At 39.5% G+C, this 11,759-nt stretch overlaps 1 protein-coding gene across 1 annotated transcript in view; it reads right to left on the bottom strand.

The window, feature by feature from the left end:
* Nucleotides 1-2,202: 2,202 nt before the first annotated feature.
* The window catches only part of ACSS1 (acyl-CoA synthetase short chain family member 1), a 279,756-nt gene continuing 270,199 nt past the window's right edge, over nucleotides 2,203-11,759 (bottom strand). Inside the window, exon 14 of the mRNA XM_029594504.1 lies at nucleotides 2,203-9,955. Within this exon, the coding sequence (XP_029450364.1) occupies nucleotides 9,779-9,955 (177 nt within the window). The 3' untranslated portion in view covers nucleotides 2,203-9,778. The remainder of the gene's footprint in view (nucleotides 9,956-11,759) is intronic.

The following is an 11,759-nucleotide window of genomic DNA, read 5'->3' as shown; positions in this document are numbered from 1 at the left end:
GAAATCAAACATGTATTGACTCGTTGATCTTCTCCACAAAGAATTCCTACCGAATTTATTATGGAATTGGCTGAAATAGCCTTTACCCATAATTATTTTGCTTTTAAAGGACACTTTTTCTTGCAAGTCCAGGGGACAGCTTTGGGTGCTGCTATGGCCCCTGATATTGCTAATATCTTTGTAGCTGCCTTCGAAGACAAATATATTTATACCAGCGAATGGATCAAATCTCTTTTTTGTTGGAAGCGCTACATAGACAATGTATTCATTATTTGGAAAGGTTCAATTGACTCTTTGCACCATTTTCATTACTGGTAGAACTCTTGCAGTCCTTATTTGAATTTTACTTTGAATTTTTCTGTGACTGAAATTGCCTTGACATTTTAATAGTCAGAATAGGGTCATTATTGCACACTACTATCTATCAGAAACCTAATGAGAGAAATAATCTCCTCTCTTATGACAGTTGTCATCCTAAAGTAATGAAATAGAATGTACCAAAAAGACAATTTTTAAGAATATGACACATTTGTTCTGACATGTTAGAATACAAGTCACAATCTAAAATATTGGCTGCAAGATTTTTAGATAAAGGCTGTCCCTGCCATACGATCAAACAAGCATTTTGCAGGGCTTTGTTCAACCATTGTGAACTTTTGCTTACTCCAAAAGAAGATAAAGATATCGATCGTCGGCAAACTTGTGTGCTAAAACACTCTCCTTTAGCTCCGAAAATTTGTAAGGTTATATGTCAACATTGGAAACTTTTGGACCAGTTTACCAGTACACAATGCCATCCTCATTTTGCATTTGGAAGAGGGCATAATATTAAGGACTTACTCAACATCCCAGAAGAACACATTCCATGTAAGCAAAGCTCCATTTGTGCCATGCAAAATACTAATGGCTACATTACCACTAAAGATGGGAGAACTGTACTGGTCAGACAAGTTCTAACGTGTAAATTGTAATGTATTGTGTATCTTTTACAGTGTCCATGTGGTCTGTTATATGTACGAAAGACTAACAGATCATTCCATACACGTTTGTTGGAACATAAAAGTCTGAAAATCAACAAGACACAGGCAGCCATTGTTCATTTTCTTGCTACTGAACATTATTTTACTGACATCCAATGATCTATTTTAGAACAATTAAGAACTGATTGGAAGAATGGGCATCAGGACAAAGTTTTGAAGCAGCAGCAACAGCAGTGGATTTTTCATTTAAAGTCTATTCATCCTTCTGGATTGAACGCTGAAGTTGAATGGTTCCATTTTTTCTAAACATTTCATGCTCCAAATATCAAATTCCATTTGCTAGCTTTTCTTCAAGCTTTTGCACTAACTATGTGCCCAGTGGCTATTTGTTTAAAAGCCATAGAAACATTGTTTACTGAATGTTGCGGACATAGCAATTTTACATCGTACAATCCTTCAGACAGACTGAAATGTGTCCTTTTTGAGAGCCCGCTGGCATCATTTGACAGCCATCAATTGACATACGTGGTTACATTACCACGTCTCTCTTTAAAACCCCCGCGAAAACACCACTGCACTCCACAGCCAGCATAACCTTTTGAAACGTGGCGATGCACTTTTGAAATTAACTTTTCCAGCTAGTTCTTTTTCTTCACAGTTGGTAACTAAACCCATATGTGCCTATATTTTATATAATGATAATGTATTTCATCTTTTATATAGAAAGATGCTGACACTACTGAGACTTTGGCCCCTGATGCAGTTCTTTACTCAAAACATGACACTCATGTTGGGTGTAAAGCTCATTGCTGCTGCTGCTGCTGCTGCTTTGAAATAGAATACCGTCTCTCTGAAGACTTAAGGGAAGTAATTCATTTTCAGTAATTTACATTTTATTTGCAAAGAATTGAAAAATCAAAAAAATGAAACTTAGCTAGGACCGATGATTAAACATGAACTGGGCATTTCGTGCATAACATAAAAGCATGTACGGGTGTTATCAAGGTCCTTTAGCAGGTTGATTGGAAGTTTCACTGTTAGTATTTGAACATTTGAATATTTGATACATTTTCCTGAGTTCTGATTATTTGTTGTCGTTTTATATCTGCATTCATGGTATTTTGGCCTCTTTATATTTCTTATGTATAACTTTGTACCATATAGAAGTTGCGTCAGCTTCTATTCACTCAGAGTCATGGAAACATATAATTTGACCAGAGTGCCTAAACCAACTGAATTAAAGAATTTTTTATTTTTAATATTTATTTATAGGTTTATCCAGTATTTCCACAAAATTCATATATCAGAGAAATTAAGTGAGATACAACCAACAAGCAACTTTCAGGAAACACAAATTTAAGGAAACACAGTTTCAAGTCTAACTTACTAACTTTAAAGAAAAAAGGTAGAAGGGAAGAAAGGAAATTAAGGCAGAATCCCAGGAATTTAAAAAGGAAAATTAGTATTCAGTATGAATTTTAAACCTGACCAATCTGCATTAGCTAAATGTAAAATAAACCAATCAGGACATCACCGGTGTCAAAGTTGGAAGTGTCTTGGCATCTAGGAAAACCCTTACGTGCTCAGGTATGAGGAAAACATAATTGACAGTTATACTTGAGGCATCTACAAGGATAACATAACAAACATAGCACCCAAAGCCCTAGTCTCTTGGCATATATTCATAAACCTCTATCTCCTTCGCTGAGTAACCTTAGTCAGGTCAGGATAAATCCTCACTCTCTGTCTCAGAAACAAAGCATTTAGATTCTGATAAAAAGAATGCATAATTAAATTTATATCTAGTCCAAACACCAAACAGACATATAACATCACTCTTTCTTGCTCCTCCATGGTAGTTTTTTTCCAGAAAAATAATTAAATCTATCAAATCCCCTGATGCTTGAGTTAATTCTATATTCTTCTGTGGATGTCAACAGGAAGGTAAAAATCTATTAACTGGCGGAATAGCGCCAAATGGAATATTTAATACCTCAGTTAAACAGGTCACAGGATAGAACCCCTGAGACCTTGGAAAAATTAAGTATACATAGATTTAAATATGTTATTAAGATTTTCAATATTCTCCAATTTATAAAACATAATTGTTATCTTGCACCTAGGTAAAATTAACTGCTTTGAGCTTCCAGCTCTGCACATGGTCCTGAGTGGTTGACTCAAGACATTGAGACAATTTTCCAACCTTAGTGGATAACTTCCAAATTTCTGAAGAACATAAGGAAACTGAGGCATCAATCTTGATACAGGACCATCCAAATAAAGTCTAAAATTGTTTTAGACCTCCCAAGAAGCACAGATGACTTACCCAGACCAGATGATACAAGCCCCTCACAGGCTCCAACATGCCTTGGTTCTCCACAGAGGAATACTTAACTGTTACCGCATCTCTAATTCCCTGCAGCCTCCAAGTGAAACTGCTCTTCTACAGCAGCCACCGCCACTAGAACCTCTGAAGGAGGGGTCCAAACACCTGCCCCCTCCAATGCTACCATGGCACTGATTTCATCAGGGCACAACGCAGATGCAGATTCAGCCAGGCCTCCTCTCGCTCGGTAGCAGCCTACTATCCAGTGGACTCAGGGAAACTTCCTCCCTTGGCAAAAGTGATGATCCCTCATCACCACACACATCGGCACCTTTTGATCCATGGTCAGCAGAAGTTGGGATGGTGAAGAGATCTAACATCTGCTGAGCAAAAGGTACCAACTGGATCTCAGAAGGAAAGATCCAAGTTTTCCTTTTCCTCTTGGGGGACATTCTCAGTAGGGATGTGAATCATTTTTATGATGAATTAAAATATCGTACGATATTTCTTAATTTGTCATATATCGGTAAAATCGATAAACCATCTCATTTCCCCTAAATTTTTGTTCAAAAATTGTTTTTCGGCTTAGTGCGCGCTAACTCCCGTTAGTGCGCGCTAACAAAAAACCGTTACTTTTTGTTATTTTTTGTTATTATTGTTAGCGCGCACTAAGCCGAAAAACGATTTTTGATGAAAAATAAAATGCCGATCCGCGGGAAAACGAGATTTTTCCGCGGCCACACAAACCCTAAAGCGAAAATGATCGGGCACCCGATGCACACCTCTAATTCTCAGTAACAAATTTTGAGGAAACAAGAATCCGTAGATTAACAAGACGCTGACCCATCATGCCGCCATCTTGACTCTTCCAACAAAAGCATTTTAACATAACAGAATCTGATTCACCTACTACTGACCAGTTTATGGGTTTTAGCAATTACAAATAATATACATTAAAGTCCTTTCACTTGATTTCAAAATTAAAAAGCCAATTTCAAACCCTTCATGTGGGGGCAGCAACTCTTTGATGAAGCTATCCAATTTTATGTGCAGTTGCAGAGGTGATAGGCTCAGAGCAAAGAAGACAAAAGGTGATTGCACATGAGTGGTGCTGAAAAGTTTAGCCTCTGAGGAAACTTTCCTTCCAACCATTGTCCAAAGGGGGAGGGGGCACTGTTTTAAATTGCCCAGATGAAGTCATGCTTGGGAAGTCAAACAAGAAGAAAATTGGTGGGAAAAATAAGGTCTTTATATTCAAAAACTGCAGTTGTATAGTGATACACATTAACTACTTATCATTTCTTAATTATGACATAGAGGACATGGTATAACACAAATTTGCAAAGCAGTAAGTCATTGCACTTGATTTACAGTACTAATGAATCCCTTTCAATTCAATGTCAAGTGTCACAAAATTATCTGCGCACACTATACCAAAGTGTTAGCTTTGTCACTACCATAGGAGTGGGAATTTTGCCAGAAGATGCATGTAATGATTTTATGCATTTGCACTCATATTTCAAATGAAAGGAACATGTTACTTGTTCAGCCATTAACTATGATGGTGTACAGACCCAAGTCATTTGAATGTAGGCCCTGAGAATGCCAGCTCAGTTTCATAGCAGTTATCTAGGGAATGCTCCTGTTTACCCCAGAAGTTTTCCTCCTGCTATTTTGTATTTCCAGTTCAGTTAGAGCTGGGGCTGTGGCCCTTCAATTTTTGCAGCGGTTTTAAGCACTATAGCTTGAGGAACCTTTGCCAGAGTATTTATAACAACCAGGTCACAGAGATGAGCAACAGCACAAATAACAATTTCCATTGAAGGAGGACCAATATAGTTTTTCAGTACTCTTGAAGATCAAATGTGTTACACCTTCCTCCACTTTCCCGACATTACTCAGCATATTACACCAAGAGATTTCTCTTTGTCCCAGACCTTTCAAAACCTTGAACAAATTGTCACTGAGAAAGCAATCAACACTTCCTTGTGAAGGCAATGGTTGCAGTTTTAAATCCAGTTTTTTAAATCTTTCCATCCATTTGGATTTCAGTCCATAAAGACATCAGATTTTTGTTCCTTAATATAAAAGTATTCTAATAGTCTCATTTTCTATTCAAATCACTTGCATCTTCTAGTTGAACTTAACATACAATTTGTTTTTCACTAGAAATATTCCCAATCTTTGTCCTAATATAAAGGTTTCTGTAACAGAGAAGTAACAATGTATGAAGAAGGATGATCACATTTTGAAGACCATTAACCATGTCCTTTGGTAATACAACATTTTTACAACACATCTGGGTTACTCATGTTCCAGTATATATTACTTATTTCAACATGTTTCCCAATTCTGTTTTCTCCTATTCCCTTTATTCCTGCTTATACAAGCATTACTGCCAGCTTGGATCAGCAGACTTTAGTAACATTTGGATGTGATTCTATTGTAAACTGACACAGGTCTATATATTTTCTATGAATTATGTTTTAAAGGCAGATGCTCAGATAAGAGCAACTCTGGTTGACAGAGGATGAATCCAGGCCTCACTTTATACCAGGCCCTAACCATTCCACAGCATGGAGGTAAAGAAAGAAGGCCTCACACTCAACCTCAGCCATCAACCAAGGTGACTGGATATTCTTATACATGTACACACCACAAAACAGCCCTCACTGGCAGTCTCCAAATTGCACAGAGGAAGCATTTTCCTAATTTGCCAGCATTCTATCCTAACAAACCATCTCAGCTAATGTGACTTTTTTTCTTTATTTACAATGGAAAGTACCAAATATGAAATTCCAAAAATTAAAATTATTACCTAAGCAAGCCACTATGAAATATAGCTGCTTGAGGCATGTCTATACATACTGGGTTGATTTTTGAAAAAGTGCGTGTGCGTCCATGTGCGCGCGGTTCCCGGTGCACACACATGCGACGTTTTTATAAAATGCGCGCATCGGCACACGCATGTTATAAAATACGATTCCTTTGCGCACATGAGTGCCGAATTTTAATGTACACACGCGCATGTGCGGGTGGGTGGCCTCTCGCATGCGCAATTGGGGAGGGATTTTAAAAAAGTGCAGCGACACAAGTAGGGTTTTCCCAGTTCTCTCCCAGTCCATCCAATTAAGAAGCGGACTGCGCGGGAACATCCCTATCCTCCTAACAACTCTTCCTACCTTTTCCCCTACCCAGCTAGTTAAAATGTTTTTGTTTTAATACTTACTGCTCCCAGTCCGTTCTTAATTGGAGCAGACTGGGAGGGAAAATTGGAGCAGACTGGAGTGAACTGGGGAAGGCCTACTCGCGTCACTGTGCGTTGGTTTATAAAATCCCCCCCCACTCTGTGCGCGAGTCCCAACCCACCCACGCATGTGCATGCGGGAACCATATTTTATAACATGAGCGCGTCAATGCACGCATGTTATAAAATAACCGCGTCCACGTGCGGATGCCGGGAACCATGCGCACATGGATGCACGCGTGCTTCTTTTAAAATCGACCCCATAGTGAGCAGTATATATCTGTAAGTACTGTATAGTGCTGGTCACTTTAAGCAACCAACAATTTAAAAGTGTCCTAAGGAAATTCCATGACCAACAATCTCTACAACTCCACTGAAATGAAGTTGATCATAGGCTGCCAAGAGAACCTATGGCTGCCCATGCTCACCACAAAGCAACAGGTATTTTCTCCCACTTCTTCTTAATAAGGAACTTAAAAATCATCTTTCTTGCCAAACATGTATTGCAATTATTTTAAAGAATTAACATTTTTAAATAATATCTTATACAAACTCTATGCAACCTCTTTGTTCTCATTCTAATCCTTTTGAGGTTTATATTTAGACACAGCCTGGATAGCAAAGTTAGCCAGATAAACTTATCCAGCTAACTTTAGAGGCATATTCAACAGTGCAGCCACACAATTGAATATAGCCAGCTATCTAACTTTGAATATTGGAGTTAGATGGTTAACTTAGCCAGCTGACTCAACTCCTTCCACTTATGTCCCTGGATTGCCCCTAACTTACCTGGCTAAATTCTAGCCAGCTAACTTATTAGCTGGCTAGAATTTAGCCACATAAGGGCTGAATATAGCCAGATAAGCCATTTAGACAGATACCTATTACATTATCTGTCTAAATGGCTTTCGAATATGGACCTCATTGTATCTCATCTTCCTATCCTATCTTTTTTTCTGCACAGTCTCCTTAGCTAAACCCTAGACATACTTTAGTATTTTTCTTCTGGCAGGCTTGGATGTTATTATCCAGCATATATCAAACAGAGCATTCATGGAACTTCTCTACCTACTAGATGCTCTACAGAAATGCTTGCATCTTGCACAGAACATTGTAGATGTCAGATTCAGCTAGATTTCCTATGACATAAGTTAGACATGGGCTAAAAATTGATCATAAATCCCAATCCCAATTTGAATATGCATTCATAGGAGGGAGTTATTGGATTATGATTTGAGATTGTGATGAGAAAACGCAAAAATTGCCAGTGAAGACATGATAGTTTAATATTGTGATTGGTGAATGTGATCTATGAACCATGCCCATTGATGAATAAATGAATTAAGAGTGGCATATATAATCATGACTGAATGTCCCAATTTTTTGTCCCATTTCTAACAAAAATGGTAATTTATACTACATTTCCCATGATGCAAAGTTTCTGCTAAAGATATTATTACATATGTTATCTTATCTGATGAGACATTTTGACAAGATGACCCTAGGAAGCTTGGGATATATGTTTTCTAGTCCAGATTTGTAAATTTCCATCAAATTATTCAGTAACAGGTGCTGAAAAAACAAGTACACTAGAACAAGTATTCAAAACCCATCTCTGTCCTCGTATTTCCATAATATTTCTACTTACCTACCTATCGGGACAAAAGAGTTTGGATTTCAAGCCAGCAGGTTGCTGGAGTGAGAATCAAAAGCATTGTCTTTGAGACATCTAATGGCTATATGGAAGGAAAGCTGAGCAAACAGAAAGGGTTTGCTTACTCTCCCAAGCCCAGACTTGTAGCCATGCCCCTGTGGATTCTGACTGGTCCCTGGGAAATTATAAAGGGGGTTGCTGGGATCAAGACAGTGTTCTGGCAATTTGAGAGCTAAGGGCCAAGGAATGTGAGGAATGGAACTTGGAGAATATATCCAAGTCTTGTGTTTCTATAGATAAGTATATTTGTGTTTGTAAGATGAAGTAATGAATTTGTGTGTTAACTCACATGAACAAGACTGAATTCAGCATTTGCTTTCCAAATTTGATTAAGTTGCTATTGAACCTGAATCCCCTTCTTCTCCTTGAGGAGAAGTGACCTGTAAGCTACTGCCACTGTTCTTTACCTTTTCTAAAACACTATTAGACATATGTATGTAGTGCCATATAGAAACACATAAGAGACAATACCTAACACATACTCCTGAAAGAGTAAACCAGGATGTGCTTGCTTTCTAATAAAATGTATACTAAAATAAAGTCTGGCATGGCTTACTTAAGGATAGCCCCAGTAGCTTCACATTACTAATCAACCCCTCCAAAAGCGCCAGTTTGTTCTGTGTGTGCTAAAACAAATTTTGGGTCCAGCCCTACGGCTCAAGCCACAGCCATGCAGGTTCAGGTTTGGATCCTCCATCCATCAGGACACGTCAGGTCCTGATGGATGGAGAACAACAATTTGACTGATACTACTGTCACAGCTCCTGCTGGCCAACAAGAGGTGGCCAAGGCATGCTGTTTGGGAAAAAGGGAGGATTGAAGACAGAAGGCAACAGAAACAGAAAGTATCCCTCCTTCACCCCCCCCCCCCCAAAAAAAAAAAAAAAAAAAAAAAAGACAATTTGGCTTCTTCCTCAATAAGACTAAATTTTACTACTCAAGGTGTCTCCCACCGTCCCCAGTTTATAAAATCTATGGGGTCCATTTTCAGCTGCTATCCAGCCAGCAAAGTCAGCCTGATAAACTTATCTGGCTATTTTTGTCAGGATATTCAGCTGCACGCCCACACCTCTGAACATTCCCAGCTATCTTAGTTATCCTAAGTATATCTGGCTAACTTTAGGACTGCTCTTTGGAAGTCCAGCTATTTGCGAGATGTATTAAGCCTCGATAGTGCTGTATTGCATGTTAGACAGTGTGAATGGGGCAAGGTTTGGGGATTCGGAACATCTCCACCCCCTAAATTAGCTGGATAACTTTTTAGCTTGATAAAAAGTTAGCCAGCTATCTTGGTGCTGGTCAGCGAGGCAGGATTTTCAAACCCCATCATTTGTCCAGTTACATCTGAACTTAGCCAGATATATTATATATATATATATATATATATATATATATATGTCGCTGCACTCATGATACAATTGTAGAGCTGCATTAGTGGTTTGTATGAGCTACAGATTTTCCCACATTTAAGGCACATGGTGAGAGAGAGCAAAAGACCCAAAATCTTCCAGTTACATAGCAGATTTATCCTGTTTGTATTTCTGAAATGCCTCTAATATTTCTGTGACGACAGTCGGATCATCTAATGTTGTTGTATCTCCCAGGTCACCAGATTCATCAGTAATGACCTTCCTCAGCAACCTTCTCATAATTTTCCCAGAGCGTGTTTTAGGAAGTCGTTTTACTACCTGGGAAGGCAAATAAAACACCAAAATCAATGAGTGAAAAATGGAGAACTTGAAGTAAAGTCTCTCTGAGCTGTTAAATATAAAAATTAGTTAGAAAGGGTTAGTAGGCAATTCTAGTCCTCAAGTACTGAAAATAGGTCTTTTTTTTTCAGAATATCCATGTTGAATTTGCATGAGATTTATTTGCATATAAGGGAGGCAGTACATGCAGTCTATCTCATATTTATTCATTATGGACATCCTGAAAACCAGACCTGTTTGCGGCACTCAAGGACTGGAGTTGCCTATCCCTGAGCTATAAATTTTATCAACTCACACCTAATTAACAAAACTTCTGCAGAGTGTAGATAGCTTGGCATATCAATAATTATAAGTGTAAAAGAAGACTTATTAAATTACTACAAAAAAATCTATATTTTGATTGGTTTAGATTAGGTTATACCTTTCTATATGATATTTTGCAAACTTTGGTTGGTCCTAAAGTTTTCAATCAGGATCATATTCACCTTGGAATAAATCATAACATAAGACATGCCATGCTGGGTCAGACAAGGTCCATTAAGCCCAGCATCCTGTCTCCATCAGTGGCTAGTCCAGGTTGCAAATACACAGCAGATCATTTATCATCAGTTTTCCTCACAGCTTATATAACAATCCCGAAGCACACCCAACATTAAAGAAAAAATATGCATGCTCCCATTTGTTCTGTGATTAAACAAATAAATTATATATTAACGCTAGCAGCCAGGATGCTTCCTGCCCCTTCCACCTCCCTGCAGTTTCTTCTCCACCCAAATAAGACAATTAAACTCAGTGGTGGATAACGAAGACTGCAGCTTTATTGACTAAAACACAAAAACGTATACCTATAGCACCCGAGCCGTGGGACCTTGCAGTATCACTGTGTTGCCCCAATTGGCCGTCCGCCACAGTCAAGCAAGACAGCTCGGTATAACCGGCCCCCCCCCCCCACCCGCTGCATCGAGCTAGGGGGGGGGCCATACCTCCAGGCACCGCCCCACCCCACAAACCCAATAGCAATCATCTTATACCAGATATAACCCACCGTTTTCTCCCAGGCAGCAAGTCTAGTATCACATTGCCTCGCCACCACGACTCGGGTATCCCTCCACTGGCATGAGGCAGTTAGTGACTTGCCTCATGCCCCCCTAACCCTAGCTGCGGCTGTGTATGCTCTGATGCTCAAGCATACTTCCAACGCTTCCTGCAGTGATTTATTAAATAGGTCGTGCCCTGTGTCGGACAAATGAACCAAATCACCCCGATACAGCCCTTCACATTGGATATCTGCCCACTCATGTTTAATTTGATGACCCCCTAAGCTCTGTAAACCTGCGCCAACCTGCCTATTCAACTTTCTGTGTCCCCTGTTCCATAGCCTCGAATTGCCCCATTTCTTCTGCGGTATGATATGTGACCATACCAAGGAACTGTGCTTGAATAGCACGGCTATCAATTTGAAGTCCTCCCTGATTGCCTTCAACAGTTGCCTGGTGGATACTCTGCCTAGATCATTCCCACCCAAGTGAATAACAATGACCTGCAGCTGAGCACATGCTGCTGCGTGCTGCCTCAGCAGCGGTAAGAGTTGCTCCCTCAGCATGCTGCAATTACCAATCCAGTCGATGCGGACCCCATACGGTGCTAGCCCAAGGTGCGTCCCGTATGGCTCTCTCTCGCCCTCCTGGCTGCTCAATGAACGAAGGAGTGTCCATTGATTCAGACGGTCCTTCGCCCATTGGGCTCCTCTGTAACATAAATGGTGACAGTTAATTACCCTTTG

This window comes from Rhinatrema bivittatum, chromosome 3 (genome assembly GCF_901001135.1).
Source record: "Rhinatrema bivittatum chromosome 3, aRhiBiv1.1, whole genome shotgun sequence".
NCBI classification, from domain to species: Eukaryota; Metazoa; Chordata; class Amphibia; order Gymnophiona; family Rhinatrematidae; genus Rhinatrema; species Rhinatrema bivittatum.
Note: the sequence above shows the minus strand (reverse complement) of the source record. Positions and strands in the feature narration are given on the sequence as shown.